Source organism: Mastigoproctus giganteus, chromosome 10 (genome assembly GCF_048544385.1).
Source record: "Mastigoproctus giganteus isolate SK-2022 chromosome 10, ASM4854438v1, whole genome shotgun sequence".
NCBI lineage: Eukaryota > Metazoa > Arthropoda > Arachnida > Uropygi > Thelyphonidae > Mastigoproctus > Mastigoproctus giganteus.
The window spans coordinates 34761419-34788202 of NC_143584.1; the positions used below are offsets into that span (position 1 = coordinate 34761419).

Sequence of the window (26784 nt, forward strand, 5' to 3'; positions counted from 1 at the left end):
TGTAAATTTTACTATTCTCCCAGTATGGTTTTAAATTTTGATCTATGCCACTGATTGCATTAGAATTGGAGATATCTGACTGCGCAAAAAAAATAAATCAAGGTCCACCATGTGTTTGCTATTACTCTTAACTAACATGTGGAATATCCTGCCATGGCATATTGTTTAAAGGTCCAACTATTTCATAAATGGGAGGAGAATGAGTACAAGGTAGATGATAGCATACAGACAACAATGCACCATAAACCAAAGGTGATAATCTGTAGAGTAATTGGTTTTTTTTTTTTTTTTTTTTTGAGCATAACAGGAGAGGGGAAAAAAAAAGTTGCAAATATCAAACACTACTATGTTTTATACACATTTCTGAATGATCACACACACACACACACACACACACACACACACACACACACACACACACACACACACACACACACACACACACACACACACACACACACACACACACACACAGTGTACTACCAGCACTGCTGAACAAAAAAAGTGTGATGATTTTTTTTTTTTTTTGTAAAAAAACATTTAAAAAAATGTTCAGATCTGAAGAAAACATTCATGGAAAAAGAAGACACTAGTCAATGATGGCAAAAAAACAGTATTAATGGTGGCAAATGATGCAAGCATATACAGCATCAGCCAATAAAAAAAAAAAAAAATCCATTTCACCTATCCATCCCCTCCAATAGTGTCTAGTTCTTCCTTGAATTTATTCAAGCAATCCACTTCCACAACATCAGACAGAAATTTGCTGCAGCAATCAACCATCTGTTGCCTAAAGGCAAACTTCCATACATCTATTCTGCAACAATCCCCCTCAATTTGAATTTATCCCCCCCCCGTATGTATAGCAAGAGGAAGAAGTCCATCAGCATTAAATTTGCTCAATCCATTCAAAGCCTTAAACACCTCAATCAGATCATCTCACAGGTGCCTAGTCCCCAGACACCGCAATTTGCAGAACTATAGCTTTTTTTTGGTACAAGCACCCCTTTATCCCCCCCCCCCCCCCCACCAACCTTGTTATCCTCTATCAGCTCTACATCCTTCCTAGAACAATAACCTTATCCCTGCTAGCAAAATTCCCGTATTTCATTGATAAAACCCCAGGTGCTGTCCTGGCAGCCTTTCTGCAGTGCTCAGAGAATTTTATATCTGCCTGCACAATTACCTCCAAGTGTTTTTTTTTTTTTTTTTTCATTTTCGACTACAATGAGTATAGTACCACACTTTGTACACTAATCTGGGTTTATTGCTACCCATATGCAGTACTTTGTATTTGTCAGTTAAACCTCAATTGCCATTTCCCAGCACAAACACCTAATTTTTCTAGTTGTAGCAGTAGCTTACTTTAATACTGTCATTAACCACCCTGCCTACGTTTGTATCATCTGCAAACTTAGACATTAAGCCTGATTTACTTCATCAATGTCATTACTAAATACAGAAAACAATGGGCCCAGCACAGAAACCCTGGGAGATTCTCCTGATAACATAGTCCATGAAGAGCAGTGTCCATCGATAGCAACTCTGCCTTCTCCCACTCAACAATCCCTTTATTCGTAGCAGTAATTTGTCCTTGACATCTCATTGCTCCAATTTGTACAGCAATCTATTAAGCGCAACAGTATCAAAAGCTTTTCTGAAATTCAAGTACATGATAACAAATTTATTTTTTGCATCCAATTCCTTTTTTTTACTGCATCATAGTGCCCAATCAAATTAGTCAGAGAAGATATCTCCTTAACGAACCCATGCTGTGATTGAAGTATAACTACATAACGTGGAATTATAATGAAAGAAGCCTTGTATTTTCATAATTTCAAATTTTTTGCCTCTAAAAATATTCCCGTAAGAAGTTCACTATTTTACTGAAGATTGTTAGAATTGGAATGATTTACTTGTGCAATCTGTGCCAACACAATTTTTCCACTGCACTAAAGTTGTAGTTTCATATTAATGCAAGTAAAAAGTTTAAACATAAAAAATACTTGATGTATTAAAATAGAAGAGACCTGTGGCACTGGGTTCCATGGATAAGAAATAATAATTCAGTACATCCAGTATGAGCAATAACTAAGTATTTAATAAATTGTTAATGGAAGCTTTCGAGCCGTAAGAATACATACATGTATGTACTCCTACAGCTGAGGAAGAGATTTGTTATCTCGAAAGCTTCTGCTAACAATTTATTAAATACTTAGTTACTGCTCATACTGGATTATTATTTCTTATTGATGTATTAATATGTGGAGAGTAACAAAAAGTTGTATCTAACAGTACCATACTTTAAATAAAATATGCTTTCAGAACGATGCTCATTGAAACAAAATATTTTTACTCTATGGTATACAAATTCAGTCAATTTATTTATTTATTATTGATTTTAAAATGTTATTAAATTAAAATAATAAACTGGAAATTACTATTTCTGTATATTACAAAAACATTCAGCAGAAATCAACTGAAAAAATAATGGTCCCTTTACCTAATTTCCAATGATATTTATTAGGACAAATTTTGGTACAATGAAATGATTTCCACACTCCTGGGAAGTTTGCTTCAATGAGATTTGTGTACATATCGTATTTCTTGTGTGTTAAATAGAGTTCCAATTGGATAATGACAGAAAACCTCAACCTGGTGTAAGCAGCATAAACGACACTTTTGACAATGAAGCAATCTCCCCCAATGCTGAGCTGAGCCACCCATTCTCAAGCAATCACACACAGAAACAATACGCAAACAATAAACAAAATGTAATTCAAGTACAAGCAACAGCTGGACGAAGGTTGGGGTAAATTATGACATCTTTGTAGTTGAACCTGAGATTAATTTTTGGTCTCAGGTCCAAGTCATTACTTTTCAAAATCAGTCTGTAAAAGAAGTATGAATCATATATTGCTAAGCTCACATAATTTTTCAGCATGTTCATAACAACATAAAAGTATAAGTTCAACTGAATCTTAAACATCTTGGATTGATCTTTGTTTTTATGGTTTGCTTGTAAGTTTAATAAAAAAAAAATTAAGCAATTAAGATATAAATCATACTAATAATATTTTTTAATTCATTTAAAATATAAAAAAATGATACTTTTGTATAGGATTCAAAATCATTTAGAATCTCAGATTGCATTTTTTTAACCGGAGGAAGGGGGATAATTTTTTAGAGCTTTTTGTATGTCTTTGGATCCAAGTTGTGCATAATCTGATTATAAAACCCAACATAGGAAAGATTTTTTGTAAACGTATTAAGATCACATTCAAACTGACCATTTCAAGGATCTCGTCCTCTGATGAGGCTGCCTTTGATATGGTTATATAGGGGGTCCTCGGTATCTGACTATTCATTCTCTGAGTCCTCGCAGTTACAAGAATTTAAAAATAAAAAAAAAGCCCTTGAGAAAATTGTGCAGCAAAAGTTAAGCAAGAAGTTAAAGACATAACTAAATGCTGCAACAATTTTATCAGAAAAAATAATGCAAAAAAAAAAAAAAAAACCATACAAAAAAACTCTGGATTCATTCTTTATACGTAACACTGTAAAATAGTGTAATTTCCATAAACTTTACTTAACCTCACATTGTTCAACATATAAAAAATGTCTAATGAAATAATTGTCCCATTTTTCACTTCCTTCAATCCATTTTTTACTATGTACAAGTACATAAAGCACATTACAAAAATTTGGTCCCCTTTTTAAGTGAAATTTTCTGAAACCAATTATCCTTGGATAATGAGGACCCCCCCCCCCTGTATTAACAGCATAATTATCAAATATGAGATGAAAGAAATAATTGCTTGTACTATCAGAAAAACTGCCCAATATGTTCACATGTGCAAACTTTAATTTTTCCTAAGTTGAACATCACGTGGCATTATATAAGTGGAAACAGATATACTGCGCTGTGAAGCCCTATTACTGTAAACAAAAAAAAAAAAAAAAAAAGGGGGGGGGGGAGAGTTGTTATTGTTATTTGGTTTTTAGGAGCATTAGCAACTAAGGCCATATTGCTCCGGGGATATGCAGTGGTCATTCCCTGACCTTTCCGCATCCTCCGTATTTGGTGGTCACAGGCTCGAACCCCGGTCTAATCAAGAAGCGTGTGCTATGCACTGCTGCTCCTGCCCACCTGGCTACAGAGGTGCCGAGGGGGGGGAGTCATTACTGGAAAAAAATTGCAAGATAACATATGCAGTTTCAAACTATTAATTTTTTTTAAATATCATTACTGTATTCTTTTTTTATACATCTTACACTTTTCTTCAAATAGTGTACATACCTTCCATACAGTTGATTTGATGAAAACCAGCATAGTTATCAGTTTGATTTCTCTTTTATAATTTTTTTCTCGTATAAAAATCAGATCTACAATTCTCTGGCCAACATGATACCCAAGATCTGCCAATCTAAAAATAAATGAAAATTATTTGCTCCATAACACAATTTTAGATTACTTTCATCAATAATGATGTGAATAAATCAAGTATAGAAATTAAAATAAATGCCAAATCAAAATAACTTTTTATTTAATTGCTTGGGTTATTAAATAATTTTATTTAATTTCCAAAATCAAATTAACTGACCAAATAAACACTTAATAAGCAAAATGTATGAGATATGGGCTTTTGACTATCTCAAGAATTTACCATAAAGCAGGAGCTACTGAATTTGCCATATGTCTACCTATTTAACATTTCAACAAATGTTATTGAACGTTGGCCATGAGGAGTATGTGTGCGTGTGTTTATACACTCAGTTATTACTGAATTATGACCACCCCATCCGTAATGGATTGTCACATGGCTTACAGTGTATAAAAAGCTGAACAGCTTCATTTGTTGGAGCAGTAGTAATTTACATCTGGTTGTGCAAGTCAAAGTGATAAAGCAGCAGTAATGGGAAGTAGTAAAGATATCCCAGAGGAGGACAATTCTGTGAATTCGTGTATTGGGTGTTTCCATATCAGAAAGCATGCCTTGTAGGTTGCTCATGGCCCACTGTGGTTAAGGCATACAATGGTCAAATGGATCACACCACCTCCTGCCAATAGAACTGTAAAGGATTACGCAAGGTGGGTGTCATTGGAGAACGAAGGGTACTGTGCAACAGTTGACACTGGACTATAACATGGGGAATGCAGAACAATATCCCAAATGACGATTCATCACACACACTCAGATGTATGGGGTTCCACAGCAGATGACCCAGGAGACACCCTCTCTCACCACTGATCATCGTTGATGTTGAATGCTGTGGTGTCAATAACATGTTGGTTGGACACCGGACTGGAAATAAGTACTGGTCAAATGAGTCCAAAACCTAGTGCAACATGCCAATGTAGTAGTAGTCGTGGCATGTGATGCAAGAAAGCAAGTGTATGAGCTTATGCATCATCAGCCAAAAAAAAAAAAAAAAAAAATCACACCATTCCCTCCAAATGCCTGTCCAGTTCCTCCTTAAATTTATTTAACCTATCAACTTCCACGACAGATGGGTCTGGATGCCTTAGTGTGTTTTGCTGGCAACAACTAGGACCCCTGGTGTATATGGATTAATATTTCACTGGTGAGGTCTACTGGCAGCTCTTAGGAGACCAATGAGCACCCTGCCACGTTGCATTTGGGATCTTCCAAGATACTAACGTGCCGTGTCATCAGGTCTCCACTGTGTATGAATGGTTCTAGGAACCATTCATGCGAATTTGGATATAGACTGGATATATAAATTCGTCTGACTTCAATCTAATTGAACGCTTGTGGGATGTTTTGGAATGCTAAGTGAGGTGCATGGACAAACAGCCATCATCTATTCCATCTATAACCTACTTTGTGACTTGATTACAGACTAGCCTGTATCTACCATAGGCTTCTGTGTTGCCTGACAATTTATGTGCATCCCATTCATTTTTCTTCTCTGGCACGAGTCTCATTAGTTCATCTGACATCCATGTGGGCCTAAACCTAGAGCAGTATTTCTTAGTTGGGAAAAAAGCCTATTAGCTTCCAAAATTACTTCCTTGAATGCTTCCCATTTAGAATTTGCTGTTGGTAACATCATCAGTTGGTCCCGCTGTACAGAACCTAAAAAATCTCTGAGACCACTGTAGTCGTCTTTACAAAAGCAAAAACCCTTCCCTTTACCCCTGATGGTAATTACATCTTTTAAGCAATCCCACATCCGTACACTATGATCACTGCCACCTAGTGGTTCCTTTATCTGTAAATTCTTAATGCATGAATAATCACTGCTGATAATCAGATCAAGATCAAGAGTATTACTCCCTCTTGTTGCCTCTGTAACGTGCTGCTGCTGTAGAAAACAATCATCCAATAAATCCACAAAAGCCTTGCTAGCATGCAAGTGATCAACCCACATTTTCCAGTCTATATCTGGGAAGTTAAAATCCCCTATTATAAGACACTCTGATTTACTGGCCCACTCCTTCTCTGTATAATTGTTCATTGTACTCATCAGAGTCATTAGGCCTATAAACTCCTACCCTCATTTTTGCTTTCCCAGTGCTTATGTCACACCAAACTGACTCAGCATTGCACTGTCCATCTATGTCAACTGGATGCACTTCCTTAGATTTTATGTGTTTCTTAACTAACAGCATAACCCCTCCTCCCTTCCTATCCTTTCTGTACACATTGTACTCCCCAAATTCCAATTCTACATCCCTTATATCTGAGTGGCACCACATCTGTGATATCCCAACAATATCCGCCTTGGACGTCTTAACCAGCACTTCAAATTCATTATAAATTTGTGCTAGTTGCAAAGAGAGTCAAGAAATTAGGCACTATTGTCTAATTTCTTAACCCTGTTGCCTATGAGAGTTTGAAGTCAGGTAGATGCCCTCGAAGGTATAAAAGTGGGGGACCCATCAAGCTCTCAGCTGCCCAACTCAACATCAGAGATTTCTCTTGTGCATCAGGCTACACAGCAGCAATCTCCAGGTTAGAATGTGCTGGTCCCACAGGAGATAGTTATTATTGGTGACTCCATTGTCAGGGAGAAGGGTAATAGATTGTGTAAAAAGGATAGGTGGAATAGGACCAGAGTATGTCTGCCAGGGGCAAAAGCTGATGACGTGGTAGAGCAGATATCATCTTTTAAGGGCATAAAAGGGTGATATTGTTGTACACGCTGGCACTAATGACATTAAGAGTAGGAGATCTGCAGACTTACTTAAGTCCAGGTCAAAGTTGAAAAAAAGTTGCGAGTTAGGGTTAAATTTGAAAGTGTCTGCAATTCTGCTCAGACACGATTGGAGAGAGTACATGCTAAGAGCCTTGTCAATTAATTCGGCACTGGAGAGATTGTGCAAGGCTCATGGGGATAATTTTTCTTAGCATGGTCTGTGCTTATTAACAGGAGAGATTGCTTCTACAGGGATTTGATACACTTAAATAAAAGGGATGCAAGAATATCTGCCATTGCTATCGAGGCAGTGTTAGGTGGGTTGGAAAACTGCTAGCTTGGGGGGATTCACAAACTAAAAGATTAACAGTAGCCACAGGCAGAGGTGATGGTGATTCTTGCACTGCTTCCATTAGAATTGAGGGCTAGGTGCTGGGGTTTTCAAGGACTGGCAGGAGTCATCACGGAACAAATAAATACATGGGTTGTTTTAACTTAACTAAGATTAAGAATAGGTACATGTATACTTGCATGTACACCAATGCTAGGAGTATAGAAAATAAATTCGATGAATTTGAAGTGCTGGTCAAGACATCAAAGGCAGATATTGTTGGGATATCAGAGATGTGGTGTCACACAGATATAAGCAGTGCAGAATTTGAATTTGGGGAGTACAATGTGTACAGGAAGGGGTTATGCTGTTAGTTAAGGAACACAAAATCTAAGGAAGTGCATCCAGTTGACATAGATGGTCACTGCAATGTTGAATTAGTTTGATATGACGTAAGCACTGGGAGCACTTTCGTAAGCACTTTCCAGTAGACTCTAATGAGTACAACGAACAACTGTACAGTGAAATAGACTTGGCCAGTAAATAAGATTTTCTTATAATGGGGTATTTTAACTTCCCAGATATTGACTGGAACTTGTGGATTGGTCACTTACACACCAGCAACACTTTTGTGGATTTACTGGATGATTGTTTTCTACAGCAACAGGTTAGAAAGGCAACCAGAGAGAGTAATACTCTTGATCTGGTTATCAGCAGTGATTATTCATGCATTAAGAATTTGCAGATAAAGGAACCACTAGTTGGCAGTGATCACAGTGTACTGATGTGGGATTTACATAGAGATGTAACTATCATCAGGGGTAAAGGGAAGGGTTTTTGCATTCATAAAGATGACTACAGTGGTCTCAGAGATTTTTTAGGTTCTGTACAGTGGGACCAACTGATGATGTTACCAACAGCAAATTCTAAATGGGAAGCATTCAAGGAAGTAATCACGGAAGCTACTAGGCTTTTCATACCGATTAAGAACTACTGTTCAGGGTTTAGGCCTAAATGGATGTCAGATGAACTAATGAGACTCATGACAGAGAAGAAAAATGCATTGGATGCATATAAATTATCAGGCTCCACAGAAGCCTATGGTAGATATAAGCTAGTCTGTAATCAAGTCACAAAAAGGTTAGGCAAGCGAAGGCGGATTACGAGAAATCTTTGGCAATGGATGCTAAGAAAAACAGCAAGAACTTCTTTAGTTATATAAACTCTAGAAGGAAAAGGATGAATCAGATTGGTCCACGATATCGATGGTCTGACTGTTGATGATTCTGCTCAGATAGCTGAAAATCTGAATGAGTATTTTGCATCTACATCCATACATGAGAATGTATGCAAGATGTTTATCAAACTGTAACAGGGAGTTAAAGGATTTTGAAATACTTGAGAGCAAAGTGGAGAAGAAATTGTTGAAGTTAAACATAAGAAAGGCACCCGGGGTGGATCTGATCTATCTAGTTATATTGAAGGAGGTGGTAAAGGAGTAAGCAAACATTTAGCCATAATTATGAGAGCATCCTTGGACTCAGGGGAAGTCCCCATGGACTGGAGAGTGCAAATGTATCCAAGTAATTATAGACCATTTAGTTTAACTTCTGTTCTAAAGATGCATTGCAGGATCATCTAGATAAGGCTACAGTAATAATTCAGACACAGCATGGGTTTCTAAAAGGAAAGTCTTGTCTGACAAATTTGATTGGATACTATGATGTGGTTATAAAGGAACTGGATGCAAAAAATAATTTTGATATCATATACTGTACTTGGATTCAGGAAAACTTTTGATACTGTTGCACATGGAAGACTGCTGTACAAATTGGAGCAGTATGGTATTCAGGGTAAGTTGCTACAAAGGCTAAAAGGGTGGTTGAGTGGGAGAACACAGAGAGTGGTAATCAATGGACGCTGCTCTCCGTGGACTAATGTTATTAGTGAATTCCCCCAGTGTTCGGTGTTGGGCCCACTGTTATTTTGGATATTTATCAATGATATTGATGAAGGTATATCAGGCTTAATGTCAAAATTTATAGATGATACAAAGGTTGTCAGGGTTGTTAACAACAGTAATGGCAGTGTGCTACTGCAAAAGCATCTAGAAAATTTGGGCAGATGGGCTGAGAAGTGGCAACTGAAGTTTAACATCGACAAATGCAAAGTACTGCATATGAGTAGAAGTAACCCCCAGAGAAACATACGAACTGTGTGGTACTACAGTGCTGACAGGCTGCCAGAGCAGGTCATGAGGCATTGTCAATGATATACAGGAATTTTGCTAGTAGGCAATGGTCAGGCCATGCCTTGAGTACTGCATACAGTTCTACAGGCCTCATTTTAGGAAGGATGTAGAGTTGTTTGAGCGTGTACAGAGAAGAGCAACAAGGTTGGTAAGGGGAACGAAGGGGTCCTCTTAGCAGAAAGGCTTAAGTTCTGCAAATTGCAGCGACTGGAGACTAGGCACCTGCAAGGTGATCTGATTGAGGTGTATGAGACCTTGCATGCTGAATTCTGATGGGATTCTTCTGCTTGCTCAGATTACAAACCTGAGGGGGCATAAATTCAAATTGAGGAAAGACAGTTGATTGTGTGGAAATTTTAGCCAGAGGGTGGTTAATTTTTGGAACAAGCTTCCATCTGCCATTGTGGAAGTTGATAGCTTAAATAAATTCAAGGAGGAACTGGACAAACGTTTAGAAGGAATGGATGTGTGAATTTTTTTTTTTTTTTTTTTTGCTGATGCTACATAAGCTCATACGCTTGCTTTCTTGCATCACATGCCACCATTACTACTAATTCTGGTCCCAAGTGCAATCTCCCCTCTTAAACTGTGCAGTGGTTTAGGAAGTGCCAGGCATTTAAAATTTTTGAGAACATATTACATGTTGGAATGCAGTCAAATGTGACCACATCTGGGTCCCAGCCTGATAGGGACTCCTTTATATTCCAGCATGACCACTGGGCCAGAAAAGTTTACAATTATTTTAACAATGAATACAATCATTAATTGTATTTAGCAGTCACACAGACTTGAACCACAGTCCACTCAAATCACGTGCTTTTGTACTCATGCATTCACCACTCAGCTACATTGGGCCTTGTGAGGTTTTGCATAATTCTATTCCTGCAATACAAATTATGTTTAATATCTATTAGAATTTAAAGCTCATGTGCAAGAAAACTTAGAACCACAGGACAAACAATTCAAAAGAAATTATTTTTTGCAGAAATATACCTCCTAACCCTTGCTGATAAGAGATCACATTATTTTATAGTGGTTAAAGGATGCATGGAACGTGTATAAGGATTATTTTCTGATTTTCACTTGGATGTTTATAAAATTTGTTAAAACTGTCAAGAATAGTTTTCATAAAACTAATTTTATGTTTATAAAGTCTATTTAATCTGATAGTGACTCATAGTTATCAAATTGTTTATTTTCCAATTCACGGTTTGTAAAAATTGCATATAATTATTATTAATGATTATAATCATTAATTATTTACTACTGGTCTGTATGCTGACCAGTCATGCAATAGTTTAAGTAAAGCATGTAAAGTGATATCCATTCGGTGCACTGAGGGAAAAAATTAGAGGAAACTATGGTCTCAAGTGAAAAAGCCTTTAGGAAATCTTCCAGTCATTGACACAGCGGCTTCTTTCCAAATGATGAGTAACAAAAACATATCACCATGTGGTCCATTCATTCTATATAATTTTTGAATGGATCTTCTAGAGTTCTTAAAGAAACTACAATAAATATGGTAACCAAACAAGTAAATAATAAATTTAAAGAAGACATTTTAAAAATATAACTCACTTATTCTGCAATTCAGGAACGGAATACACACGATTTTGACAGTATTGAACAATTTCTGAAAACAGCAAAGCATATGTACTAATGCTTATCTGTAAAATATAAAAATTACACACCAATTTTATAACATGCACATAGTATTAATATTAATGCTACACTAAAAAAAATTTAAAAATACTAATAATGATGAGATTCTTTTAATACTAGAGCAACAACTATTTGAATAAAAAGTAGAGATGGTCTCCACGGTTTGCAATACTCAATTTGTATAATATGCATAACATCAACAGAATTTATAAACAAACAAAAACATTTTGATCATTAAAACTGTTTATAGTAAATTTTATCCAAATTAAATTGACGCTTAAACTCCACTGGATGGCCAATTTAAATTAAATTTGAAAACACTAATAGAATATAACAAAGTGGAACATCATGCTTGTTAATATGTTATTGATAATCAAAGGAAGAAATAACTGAAGGGAAAATGTAAAAAAATTGAAAGGGCTCACATATGATATGTAAAATGATGTCTGAATAAGCAGCATATGCAAATTTTATGCATTTAAGTCCCAAGTATTTGATAAACAGGTGCTTTGGTAATTAAGAATTCTCTCAGTAAGTCCATTTTAAAAATAGTTTGACAGTTAGGTTCAAATACTTCTAATTAATAAGCTATGTTTAGAACCTATGATAATACGGCCAACTTTGCAACATAGGCTACTACTACCTAGGTACAATTACTGTAGTTTTCTTGGTGACAGATATGATATTCATCAGTTTATTATATGAAGTAAATGCCGACTAGATGTTTTTATCATTAAAAACACATCTATATACACTGAAAATACAGAATTCATGGGATATCTGGTTCCTGGGCAAAGCGACGCTGTCACCCCTCTCGCTAGTGGGCGAACCCAACGCTGGCAGGTACGTAGGTACGCTACGTTCACATAGATGGTAATTTGATGCTGGTATGGATAATAGTGGCGCCCAATGCATGGATCACTCTATTGTGGAGGTGTCTGCCTTGGAGTTCAACATAATCAAGAGTGTATCGGCAATACGCCATTTCTGGAATAACATCTTATGATGGACAGTGCTGTGGACGAACATGGCAGTCGACGTCTGTCTCGCATTGTTTCAGCCAACTGGAGAGCAACAGTGGCATAAATTACCGCCGACTTCAACGAGTGAGACACCAGAAATGTAAGACCATCAGGCGATCATTAGCTGCAATAGGTTATGGGAGCCGTTGACTCACCAGAGTCCCACTGCTAACACCACGACACAGAACTCTACGCCTCAACTGGGCGAAAGAACATCAGCACTGGACCTTGAATGATTGGAGGCGGGTCTCTGGTCCGATGACGTTTCCAGTTATTTCGAGCAGACAGGGGGAGGGGGGTTGCATATCTACTGGAAACTGCATGAAGCTATGCACTCATCATGTCAACAAGGAATTGTTCAGGTAGGTGGATGGTCGGTAATGGTCTGGGGTGTGTTCAACTGGCACATGTTGGCATCTCTGGTACATCCAGACATATCTCTGAACGGTTCAGGTTATGTATCCATCCTTGTAGACCATCTGCATCCCTTCATGGTCATCATGCACCCACAGGGCAATGGACTCTCTTCCAGCAGGACAATGTACCTCCACACAGAGCCGTGGTAACTGGAATATGGTTCAAAAAGCATTCCGCAGATTTTATCCCCATTCACAGGACATGAACCCTGTGGATCATCTTTGGGATGCTGTGGAAAGGTCCGTTCGAGCTTTGGATCCTCCACCCAGGAATGTGATGGAATTATGGACAACAGTGCAGTAAGCATGGATGGAAATACCTGTGGAACGCTTTCGTGAACTAGTGGACTCAATGCCTTCTGTGCAACTGCCCTTATTCAGGTGAAAGGTAGGCCCACCCGTCACTAGGTAGGCCCACCTTTCATAGGTATCCCATGATTTCTGTCCACTCTGCGTATAATATAGTGAAGCATTTATTATCCAATTATTTCAACACAGGTGTTGAAATATAACTCTTCTTAACCACTGCAAGGCCAACACAGTCCAGTACTAGTTTTATGTAACTTTCATTAAATTTTAAATCTGAAGTTTTTCTTCCAAACGCTACTTTGGCTGCTCATTTAGACTCAATATACACTAAAAAAATAAAAAATGCACTGTTTCGACATGAAATTACTAAGAGACCACCTGCTATCAATGGATAATGGATTCACCTTCTCGTATATGGAACTGTTGCACATGGAAGACTGCTGCACAAATTGGAGCAGTGTGGCATTGGAGGCAAATTGCTGCTATGGATAAGGGGATGGTTGAGTGGCAGAAGACAGAGAGTGGTAATCAATGGACACTGCTCAACGTGGACTAATGTTATTAGTGGAGTTCCTCAAGGTTCAGTGTTGGGTCCGTTGTTGTTTTCGGTGTTTATGAATGATATTGATGATGGGATATCAAGTTTAATGTCCAAGTTTGCAGATGATACAAAGGTTGGCAGGGTCGTTAAGGACAATACTGACGCTATGCTGCTGCAACAGGATCTGGAAAGGTTGAACAGATGGGCTGAGAGGTGGCAAATGAGGTTTAACATCGACAAATGTAAAGTGCTGCATATGGGAAACAGTAACCCCAGAGCAACGTATCAACTCTGCGGTACTACACTGACAGTGGTGGAGAATGAAAAGGACCTGGGGGTAATTGTGCAGGCAGATATGAAGTTCTCTGAGCAGTGCAGACGAGCTGCAAGAGTAGCTCATGGTGTCTTGTCAATGATATACAGGAATTTCTCTAGCAGGGATAAGGAGGTGATTATTCCCTTGTATAAGGCAATGGTAAGGCCACATCTTGAGTACTGTATACAGGTCTGGAGGCCTCATTTCAAGAAGGATGTAGAGCTGCTGGAACGGGTACAGAGAAGGGCAACAAGATTAGTGAATGAAACAAAGGGTTGCTCTTACGAAGAAAGGCTTAAGTTTTGCAAATTACAGAGTTTGGAGACTAGGCACCGGCGAGGTGATCTGATAGAGGTGTATAAGGCTTTGAATGGTTTGAGCATGCTCAATGCCAATGGGATTCTTCATCTTTCTCAGAATAATCACCTCAGAGGGCATAAATTCAAATTGAGGAAGGACGGATGTCGGATAGATGTGCGGAAATTTGCCTTTGGCCAGCGGGTGGTTGGTTGGTGGAACCGACTTCCATCACTTGTTGTTGAAGTTGATAGCCTAAACAAATTTAAAGCTCAACTGGACAGGTATTTCGAACGAACGGAGGGGTGAAATGGGAGTGGGTTTTTTTTTTTTTTTTTGGCTGATGCTGAATAAGCTTGCTTTCTTGCATCATATGCCTCTGCTAATGCTAATGCTAATATTATTCAATTTAAAATATTAGTAATTTTAGGTCAACTGGTGAATAATTCCTAAAGTGAGCACATGCTCAAGCCCATTGTTTTCATTAGAGGAAACAAAGAAGTAATAATGTAGGAGCTGGTGAGTATGGGCTTGACACACCCAGGGTCCTGAGCTGGATATCATCATTCTTCTCTTTCTTGGTGATTCCCTTCTACTTTTGACTCTCTCTCTCTCTCTCTCAGGGTTACTCGGGAACTTTTTTTTTTTTTTTTTTCTGGTGCAGCATAAGCCTCAGGCTTCCTTGCATCATATGGATATTAATAATAATAATAATAATAATAATAATAATATATTAATGTTAAATCTTGGTTGCCACTTATAAGCCCATATGCTTAATTTATCTAGATCTTGAAGTATCATTATTGTCATTAAACAGTGTGCACACATTTGTATCACCAGCAAATTTAGACATCAAAACTTGAAATACCCACATTAATAACTCCAAGCCAGGTGGGTGGGATCTGCAATGACCTGTGCAACTTTCAACGAAGTGCTCTTTGTCTATTCCATCCACATAGCCAAAACTTTCAGAAATTCTGTTTATCGTTCAAAAAGTAAAATGCAGGACCAAGTTAAACCTATTTTGTTTCCATGTGTTGAAAAACATGAATTTAAAATTGGCATGCATAGCATCCAACTTTTAAATTGGCATGCATAGCATCCAACTTTGAAAGCTTGTGTTCTTTATGTTTCATGGCAGCTTAATCCAGTTGTTACGCTCTTGTACTTTGCATCATAATCTGGCTAGCATACAATTGAAGTGTGGTTTTTTTTTTTTTAATCAACATTTTGCTCATTGTCAAAGATAACAGGGGAGGACAAAAAACATTTAGTGCTGCAGAAGCTTATTTTCAAAATATATTTTTTATAGTTTATTTATTTATGTTAATTTATTCATATGCTTATTTGTTATTTATAATTTCAAATTTATATCTAAATTTTCCGGCAGCCTGAGGCCTTCGCCCTGCATTTATATTGTATCAAAAAATAATTGGAAATTTGTAAATAATGGTTGAAAAGTAAAGTGCAGAAATCAACTAAATGCAAACACTTCCTTTTGGGCTGAGCTGTAAATAAGAACAAAACTCAGAATTGTATTGAAAAAATAATCCATGTACATAAACTAACCTGAACATAAGCAAAAAAAACAAATAAAAATACATACCCAACCATTAAAAAAAAAAAAAAAATGTGTTGCTGCTAAGCTCTTAATTGCAGGTTAGTTTTTGAAATAATTTCGAGTTTTTTTTTTATTTTTAATACACTAAACTTTAGTTAATGTATAGTTTGAATTCCTATAGTAACATAGGTTAGTTTATTTTTGTATTTAGATAAGTATTTGGAAAGCTACAGCTTAATAATCAAATAGTCTTTGCTATTGATATTTTGGCGGGAAGTTTGTAACTTTCGTTGGGTAGCTTAAATTTAACTTCTTTATAGTGATTTAAGTTTTATCGACAGTTTAATTTCTGTGATATTTTGTTAACATAAATTGTGTAATATATTGTTAATTTTAATTTTGTATTCTTTGCAAAGTTCAAATTTTACTTAAATTATGGTTGCTACAAGATCCACTTACAATATGAAGTCCAGAGACATTGGGACTCAAATGGAAATGCCTGCGGGCATTTCTGGTGAATGTGTATGTGTGAGTAGCAAATTCATCTTTTGTGTAGCCTGTGGCATGTATCCTAAGGCTGTTCTAGTAGACAAACCTAGCTCATCTAGCAATTCTTTTCTTTGAAACTGATATTAAGGAGTTTACCGATCTCAAATTACAACTTGGTGTGTTACGAGAAGAATTTGAGTCACTAAAGAAACAAGTGCTTGTCGTAGAAACAAATCCTAGAAACAAATGTAACTGGGAGCTCATCAGGGAATCAAGTATCTCCTAACCTGCCAAGTGATGCACCCCTGATTCTGGTCTCAGAAAGTAATAGTCAAGCACAGACTGCTCTGGTCTAAGGTGATATAGTCTTATTGGGTGAATATTGTTAGGGAAATGGGTAACATTTTTTGTAATAAAAGTTCTGCAAGTTAGGTCAGAATGTGTATGTGTCTGCAATTCTGCCCAGACACAATAGGAAGGACTATATGCTGAAAGCCTCCTGGATTAACTTGAGACTTGACAGAATCTGTATGGCTCCAGGGAGAAAATTTTTTAATAGCGTAGCCCACATTTGTAGGTAGCAGGAATCCATTTTATAAAGATTGAATTCATTTGAACAAAGGTGGCACAAGGATTTTTGCCAGTATGACTGAAGATACCCTAAGGGTTCAGAGAAACTGCTAATTAGGGTTGAGAAGGGTAATTTAGATCCACATTTATCTGATGATAAGTGTCAAAGTAATTATTGCACTCACCTCATGGATTTGTGTTTGTTTTCACAACAGCTGATGTTGATAAGATACTCTGAAGGTAGCAATGTTCAAATGAAAGGGATGATAGAGCTTGGGATACAAACTTAAATAACTTCAAGGAGTGTGTCAGAGTATGTTCTGAAGGTAGCAATGTTTCAAATGAGGGGGATGATAGAGCTTGGGATACAAACTTAAATAACTTCAAGGAGTGTCAGGGTAGTAAACTATAGAAGATTACTTAGTCCCAACTGTGTCTATAGTAATGTCAGTAGTGCTGTCAATAAAATGGCTGAATTTGAACTAGTTAGGACAACTAATTAGTTTAACATTGACAAATGCAAAGTACTGCATATGGGTAGAAGTAACCCCAGAGAAATGTACCAACTGTGTGGTACTACACTTAAGATGGTAGAAAATGAAAAAGACCTGGGAGTAATTGTGCAGTCAGATATGAAGTTTTCTGAGAAATGCAGACAGGCTGCCAGGGCAGATCATGGGGATTTGTCAATGATATACAGGAATTTTGCTAGAAGGGAAAAGGAGGTGATTGTCCCTCTGTATAAGGCAATGGTCAGGCCATGCCTCGAGTACTGTAGATTTGCTTTTAGAAGGATGTAGATTAGAAAGATTAGAAGGATGTAGATTTGCTTGAGCGTGTACAGAGAAGGGCAACAAGATTCATGAGGGGAATGAAGGGATCCTCTTACGAAGAGAGGCTTAAGTTCTGCAAATTGCAGCAGCTGGAGACTAGGCACCTGCGAGGTGATCTGATTGAGGTGTATAAGGCCTTGAATGGTTTGAGCATGCTGAATTCTGATGGGATTCTTCCACTTGTTCAGATTGCGAACCTAAGGGGGCATAAATTCAAATTGAGGAAAGGCAGATGTAGAATAGATATGCGGCAATTTGCCTTTACCCAGCACGTGGTTAATTGCTGAACAAACTTCCATCTGTCGTTGTGGAAGTTGATAGATTAAATAAATATAAGGAGAAACTGGACAAACATTTAGCTGGAATTGTTGTGTAAATTTTATTTTTTATTATTATTATTTTTTTTTTTTGGCTGATGCTGCATAAGCTCATACACTTGCTTTCTTGCATCACATGCCACTACTACTACTACTAATGCTGGTATAATAGGGCTATCATAAACATGGTGGAATCTGGAAATTGGTGATGACGAATTTCAGTACAGTATGTATAATGTATTTAGGAAAGATATGGAAGACAGAAGGGGTCATGTTTCTTATCAAAAGCAGCACGAGTGCAAAAATGGCTTTTGCCGAGTCTGAAGTTACATCTGCCAGCATAGAATCAGTGTGGTGAGTTAGTTGGAAGCTAAGGAACAATGAGAGTAGGAGTAATCTGCAGTCCAGAAGATTGTGAAGAATATAACGGGAGTCTTTTTTACATGCAGATGGAATAGGCAAGCAAGTGTGAAATGTCTTATTATGGGTGACTTCAATCTGCCACAGATTGACTGGAATAAGTGGGCGGGAAACTCACAATGGGGAAAAACTATTTTAAATAAATTATTTGATTATTATTTGCACCAGCATGTTAGAGAAAGTACTAGGGGTGAGAATATTCTTGACCTCATCATTACTAACAAATCAGATGACATCACAGGGCTTAAAGTATAGGAACCACTGTCAAGAAGTGACCATTCAATCGTCAGTTGGAAGATGAAGAAAGATGTTGCAGTAATTAAAGGTAAAGGCATGGGTTTTAACTTCAGAAGAGAGGACTTTGACAGTTTAAGGCACTGTATAGCACCCTTGAACTGGGAAGATTGCCGAGGGGTGGCGAATACTTTTGAATTATGGAATACTTTTAAAGCAAAAATCACAGAAGCGATGAACACATACATACATACCTTTAAGAAAATATTGCAGGAGGAGGATGCCGAAAATGGATGACTGCAAAGCTGGCTATTCAAATAGAGCAGAAAGACAGCATCGGACAATTAGAGCAATGACAAATACTAAGGACTAAAACAGGTACAAATGATCTGCAATAATACCAAAAATAAGGTCAGGGCTGCATATGAGAAAGTGTTGGCTAAGAGAGCAAAGAATGGGGACAAGGAATTTTTCATATATGTGAATACAAGGAAACAAAAAGCGAATAAGATTGGTCCCTTGGGCACTAGGTGTGGGAAAATATTAGATAACCCAGATGATGTTGTGGATGAATTAAACAGATACTTTGCATCTGTATTTACTGATGAAAGACCCTTCGTGCTGAAAAGAGGCTATGCAAGTGAGGCTGAGCCATATGAAATTAGTGATATTGTAATTGCAGATGATTGTTTATTAGAAAAACTTTTGAGAATCAAGGCAAGTAAGGCTGCTGGAGTTGGCATATCCAGCAGTTTTGAGGAAGAGCACACGGCAGTGTATCGAACCATTGAGGTTAATTATGAGGGAATCTTTGGTTTTTTTTTTAGGAGCATTAGCAACTAAGGCCATATTGCTCCGGGAATATGCGGTGGTTATCCACTGACCTTTCCGCATCCTCCGTATTTGGTGGTGACGGGATCAAACCCCGGTCTAATCAAGAAGCGTGTGTTACGCACTGCTGCTCCTTCCCACCTGGCTACAGAGGCACCTGGCATCTTTGGACTCAGGGCAGGTTCCTTGGATTGAAGAAGTACCAATGTATCGCCAATACATAAAAGTGGTTCTAAGAGTGAAGCTGATAAATCAGACTGGCTAGTCTGACTTCAGTGGTAGGAAAAAATTTTAGAGACAATGATTAAGGGTGCAATCCAGGGACATTTAGACATATATATAATTCTGAAGGACACAACATGGCTTTAAGGGTAAATCATACTAAACTAACTTAGTAGGCTGTTTTGACATAGTTACTCATGAGCTGGATTTAGGGAATAATTCTGACAGTTTATTTGAATTTTAGCAAAGCTTTGACTCAGTCCCTCATGAGAGGTTACTGTATCAGCTTGAACAGGGATTGGGATTACTGGTAAGATTCTAAGATGGACCGTTGGGTGGCTGCAGGGCACAAGGCAGAGGGTTGTGATTAACAGATATTCTTCAGATCTTGTAATGTCAGGAGTAGGGTCCCACAAGGATTGGTTCTTGGACAGCTATTGTTTCTCACTGATGAAGGGATAGGTGTGATGTCATAATCAGTACCAAGCAGCACTCCTTCAGGATGACTTGAACAGACTTCAAGGATGGTCAGAGAAGTGGCAGCTATGTTTTAATGCTTGGAGAATAGCAACCGAAAAATAAATTATACACTTGGGGAATTAAAAACAGTGGAGGAGGAAAAGGATCTGGGAGTTACAATACAGGCAGATATGAAGTTTTCTGAACAGTGTAAACAGGCAGTCAGGAAAGTCCATGGTGTCCTATCCTATCCATGATTTATCAAACACTATCCTGTAGAAATAGGGAAGTCACAATCCTGCTGTATAGGGCAATTGTAAGACCACATTTGGGACACTGTGTTTAAGTATGGAGACTGCACCTGAAAAAAGACATCAAGCTTCTTGAAAAAGTCCAAAGATAGGCAACTGAAATGGTGAGATTAGCAGAACGACCATACGAGGAATGACTGATTATGTGGGCTACAGAACTTTGCAACCAGGTACCTCAGAGGTGACTTGATTGAGGAGATTGGTGAGGCTCTGAGAGGGATTATAAAATGAATGAAGGCAGAATTCTCACTGTTCTGAACAACTCCAGAACTAGAGGTCATAAATTCAAATTACAGGGCTTGAGGTTTAGATTAGATTGTAGGAAGTTTTCTTTTAGTCAGTGAGTTGTTGATTGTTGGAACAAGTTGCTTTTGCAGGTAGTTGAGGCTAACAGTTTGAATAAATACAAAGTACAAAGTTCTAATGGATACTTACCTGTGTAAGGAGGGAAACAATGTGTTTCCTTATCTTTTTTTTGGTTGGTGAGCAAAAGTCTGTAGCTTCCTTGCACTATATGGTGAATACTATTACTACTTACGGCCGTAACCAAATTTGGCACAGCAAATTTGGGTGCCTTTGACTGTAGCCGAAATCAATACTCTTTTCGACAATTTTGGCTGCAGCTGAAATCAACGGGCTGTATCCAAATCTGGCATGCTTTTCAGCTTTAGCCAAATTTGTGCGCTATTCAGCACTTTTGACTGTAACCACAATCGATGCACTTTTTGGAAATTTTGGCTGCAGCTGAAATCTATGCTCTTTTTGTCAATTTTGGCTGTAGCTGAAATCAGCACTCTTTTCAGCTGTAGCCAGATTTGGTGTGCTTTTGGCTGTAGCCAGATTCACTGTGCTTTTTGGCTGTAGCTGAAATCAGCACTCTTTTCAGCTGTAGCCAGATTCACTGTGCTTTTTGGCTGTAGCCAAAATCAGCAGGGGTTTGGCTTTAGTCAAATTTGGTGTGCTTTTCAGCTGTAGTCAAAATCGGCACAGAGTACAGAGAAGGGCAACAAGATTGGTGAGAGGAACAAAGGGGTTCTCCTACCAGGAGAGGCTTAAATTCTGATTGAGGTGTATAAGGCCTTGAATGGTTTGAGCAGGCTCAACTTCCACTTGCTGAGGGCGCATAGATTCAAATTGAGGAAAGACAGTTGCAGAATAGATGTGCGGAAGTTTATAGCTTAAATAAATTTAAGGTTGAACTATACAAACATTTGGAGTGACCGTTTGGAGAAACATTTGGAGGGGTGAAATAGGAAGGTTTTTTTTTTTTTTTTTTTTTTGATTGATGCTCTATAAGCTTGCTTTCTTGCATCATATGCATCAACTAATGCTAACACTAGAAGGAAAAGGATGAATCACATTGGTTTGCTAGATATGAATGGTATTACAGATGACAATCCTGCTCAGGATGCTGACAAACTGAACAGATATTCTGCATCTACATTCACTCACGAAGAATTTTTTAGGGATGGGGATGCCAGAAGTACATCAAATTATAAGGAATTAAATGGTTGTGATAACTGAGAGGAAAGTGGAAGAGAACTTGTTGAAGCTAAACGTAATTAAAGCACCTGAGGAAAGGTGGAATCTAACCAATTATATTAAGAGAGGCAGCAAACCTTTAGCCATAATTTTGAGATCATTGGATTTGGGGGAGACCTTTATGTAAGACTGTACCCCCCAATTTGCAAAGGGAGAATCAAGTGAAGAGAATGAGTGAATGGGTTGTTGTTTTGGTTTTTAGGAGCATTAGCAACTAAGGCCATATTGCTCTGGGATATGCGGTGGTCATTCCCTGACCTTTCCGCATCCTCCGTATTTGGTGGTGACGGGCTCGAACCCTGGTATAATCAAGAAGCATGTGCTACGTACTGCTGCTCCTTCCCACCTGGCTACGGAGGTGCCTTGAGAGAATGGGAGAATGAGTGAAGAGAATAAATACAGACCTGTGAGGTGGACTTCACAGGTGGACTTCTGTTCCAGAGAAAATAATGGAGTTACTGATTAAAGAAATAATGCAGGACCATCTGGACAGGAATATAGTTATATGGCAGTCACAGCATAAATTTGTTAAGGCACAATCTTGTCTGACCAATCTGATTGAAAAACTATGATGCAGTAACAAAGGAAATGAATGCAAAATATAATTTTGCCATCATATACTTAGATTCCAGAAAACCAAAACCTTTTGACATTGTTCCACATAAAACATGGTACAAATTGGAGCAGCATGACATTACAGGTAAGTCATTGCTATGGACAAAAGGATGGTTGAGCAGAAGAAAACAATGGTTATCAATAGGCACTGCTCCTGTTGGACTATTGTTATAGCAGAGTACTGCAGGATTTATTGCTGGGCACATTGTTTGCTATATTTTTTAATGACACTGATGAAGGCTTAATGACTAAGTCTGCAGATGATATGAAGATTGGCAGTAATTAAAATGATAGTAATTAGGGTATGCTACTGCAACAAGATCTGGACAAATTAGGCAGCTGGGCTGAGAAATGGCAATTGAAATTTAATACCGACAAATGCAAAGTATGAGTACTTTAAAAGTAGTATTTTTAAAGAAGTAATACTATATCATCTTAATAAGAGTGGAGCCATAAGGCAATCACAGTATTGATTTGTCAGGGGAGAGGGAATTTGTAATAACCTCATAGTACCTAATTTAATGTTACAAAGAAACTGAAAGTAAAGAATTTTGACATCACATGCTTAGATTTCATTAAAGCCATTAATACAATAGCACATGTGCAACTGTTGTATAAATTGGAACAATGTGGCATTATGGAGAAGTTATTACTATGTATAAAGGGATATTTAAATGGTAGGGGACACAGTGGTTATAAATGGTCACTATTATTCTTGGACTAATGTGATAAGTTCTGTTGCACAATGGTCAGTATTGGGTCCCTTACTGTTTTTAATATTTATTAATGATATTGATGCAGGTTTCAAATATGATACAAGGTTGGGTACAAAGATTAATGACAGTAATAAAAGTGTGCTACTTCAGAACAAGCTAAATAAATTCAGCACATGGGCTGTAAAATGGCAAATGAGGTTTCACAGTGACAAATACAAGGCACTGCATTCGGGTAGTAGTAGTCCCAGAATAATATATTACCTGCGAGGTACCAAACTCAAGGTGAAAAGGATCTAGGGGTAGCTGTAATCCAATATGAAATTCTTTCAGGCATGTAAACCAGCTACTAGAACCCTACTGGGAGTTCTGTTAATGATATACACAAACTTTGCTGGAAGGAACAAAGAGTCGATTATAAGGTAGAGGTTCCCAAATTATTATACCTTGTACCCATTTAAAATATTTCATAAACTTCCCATTCCCCCTCTTACAGAACATGTGCAAATAAACAGATCTGACAAAATTTAGCTATCAGGTATGCATTCTTATAAATTAATATATATACTTCAAAATATTTAATATCAAAGATTGGAAAAAAAAAAAAAAAATACACCTCATGCCTAGTTTGTTGTGGAATTCAACAACACAAAGGCTGCTAGGCCTTTGAAACATTAGAAAGACACAAAATCTTTCTAATGGTTAATATGAAATACTAACTTTAATGTAATAACTATTGTATTTTATGGCATATTACTATACAATTTAGGAAAGTAAACAGTTTTCTTATTAGGCTCATCTCCAAGAATCTGCAATAATGTTAGTGATGATTGTGCATTAGCAAATGATTTAAAGGTGTTTGAGCAGTTATTAAGAAGGTGGGGACAATCCACTAATAAATGACGAACAGTAAGTTGTGCATGACATGATGTGCATTTGGGAGTGATGTTATATTATAATTTTGTTACTTAATACTAATAATATCCCCATTACATGGTTATAATAATACTGTTATTAAATTCTGAGGAAGATAAATAAAATATGAAAAGGAAATACAGAAAAATCAAATATTATTTAAAACAGATATTTTCAAGTCGATGTGAAATTATATTTTGTGACTACTAATTTTACAAGTCAGGGCATGCATAACCCCCAGGGGCTCACATCTAGTGAGTATGGGCATGGCACAGCCAGGGTCCTGAGCTGGATATCATCATTCTTCTCTTTCTTGGTGATTCCCTTCTACTTCAATCTCTCTCTCTCTCTCTCTCTCTCTCTCTCTGGGTAACTCAGAAATTTTTTTAGCTGGTTGCATAAGCCTCGAGCTTCCTTGCACCGTGTGGCTAATAATAATAACACAGTCTGCCTACATGGTACAGACCTCATGCGAGTTGGACACTCTTGTCTTATTAATTCATGCCTGCTGTTGAGGGAACTCCAGACTGGACCATATTTCAATCCAAAAAATCCTTTTTCACCTTCAACAGCTGAGTGGGGTACTACAGTCAGTTCTGCTGTAATGCAATGTGAATTTGCTCCAACGCGATTGATATATTAGGGAATAATGCGAGTATAACACAATTTTCACATTGGCTCATGCATGATTTCATCTGTGATGTGAATGTAAAACCCAGCACCAAGCTGAATGTAGCAAACTGCGCAGCAATACATACAAGTTTACAAAGTTTAAAAAATGTCAAACATCAAATGTGTGAGAGCTATATTTCCCATTTACTGTAATTGTATTGGCCGAAAACTCTGTTATCAAACTTATCATTCGCGAGATTTTCTGTTCGAACAGAAATTTCATGAGGAAGGATAGTGCGAGTGGAGGAGCACATTTCTGGAGGTCACTACCATAAAACAATTTGCAGTTCTCGGTTTATTGAGCTTTTCTGTTAGCATAGTCTAATTATAAACAGGTAGCAAACTTGATCTTATTGCACTTGCAATAATACTGATAGCTTTTTACGTAATGGTGAGATGTTTCCCCTTCCTCTTCAATCATATAAAAAACATAAATAAATTTTCAGAATCTTCTTTTTGGTGCATGCCGTGTTCGTCATTAGTGATTGCTCATCTTTTTCAGTGTTTTAAATTTTACAATCCAAAAAAGAAAATGTCAGTGAACAGAAATATCAATCAAACAAACTTCATATCTTGTCAAGGTAAAGTGCTATATTTACTGAAATATTCATTTATTAATTAGAAAGTTAAGATGTATAAACCTCCGTTAGCAATATTATTGGGTTTCCTTTTTTTTTTTACTGTTTTACTTACCAGAGTAAACATTTTTTTGAGTGCTCTGTCCCTATCTTTGCCATAAGCCCTGTTGTTTTAATGCAAGAAATACCATAACCCGGAGATTTTTAGGTACACACGTATCGCGGATTAGCATACATGTGTTCCTAAAATTATTATAGCAGAACTGTACTGTTTTCCCCACCTCCCACTGATAATTGAAATTGCGATTACTATTAATATCGATTTTTTTTTTGGCACAACTTTCCCACTTTTAGATCAGCTATATGATTTGTCTAATCTTATAGTAGCAGCGGTGGGCCCTAGTGATTACTGTTATAACTCTGTCCAAAAATCAGTAAATTCTGACATCAAGGTTAGGGATATGCAATATTCAAATATTCTGCGCAATAGAAACGGAACCAACAAAAATTGGTAGAAGATTCTCCACTGATTGGAAAAGTTTATTTTCTCTCCTTAACCCTGGTGTGCATAAATTCCTTTACTGGAAATTCAGATTATATATATATATATATATACAGGCAATATCGCTGAACGGACTAATCCAGCGGAGTTTACAAAAAAATGAATATCATGTTATAATTTCAATACATCTTCAGCTACGAACAGCAAACTCCCAATCAATAAATCGTTATGGCTACAGAACGAAATATCCTTTGATCTAAAATTTCGTGAAGATAAGACGAATCTTCAAAATCAAGAATACTTATTTAAATCCATAAATTCACCCATTTCACATATAAAACAACTTAACTACAAAAAAATTAACAAACCTCTGATTTTCCTTTGCTCAAAGGCTTATCCAAAATTGACACTCTCTGACGGTGGGTAGCCATGTTATTAAACAAATTAGTCACCAGATGGCACCAAGTTAGGTATCAATTTGTCCATAATTAAACAGATAAAAACAGCGAAAATGATACTCATTTTTAAATACTGTTTAAGTTATGGTCTGGAATTACAAACAAAAATGGCGCAAATGCACAAAAAGGTTAAAACTGTCACTGAAGTCACCATCAATGGAAGGAAAATTCAAAAGTTCAATGGGTCAATTTGGGCCTAATGTGGAATGAAGATCTTTGAAGAAGAGGAATAA

The 26784-nt window shown here is 37.3% G+C and overlaps 1 protein-coding gene across 1 annotated transcript in view; it reads right to left on the reverse strand.

Moving 5' to 3' along the window:
- Trs31 (trafficking protein particle complex subunit 31) overlaps positions 1–26524 on the reverse strand; it is a 56679-nt gene extending 30155 nt beyond the window's left edge. The window contains exons 1-3 of the mRNA XM_090382276.1: positions 26462–26524; positions 11325–11413; positions 4301–4427 (exon numbers count right to left, since the gene is read on the reverse strand). Coding sequence (XP_090238402.1) covers positions 4301–4427; positions 11325–11413; positions 26462–26524 — 279 coding nt within the window. The remainder of the gene's footprint in view (positions 1–4300; positions 4428–11324; positions 11414–26461) is intronic.
- Between the last annotated feature and the right edge of the window lie 260 nt (positions 26525–26784).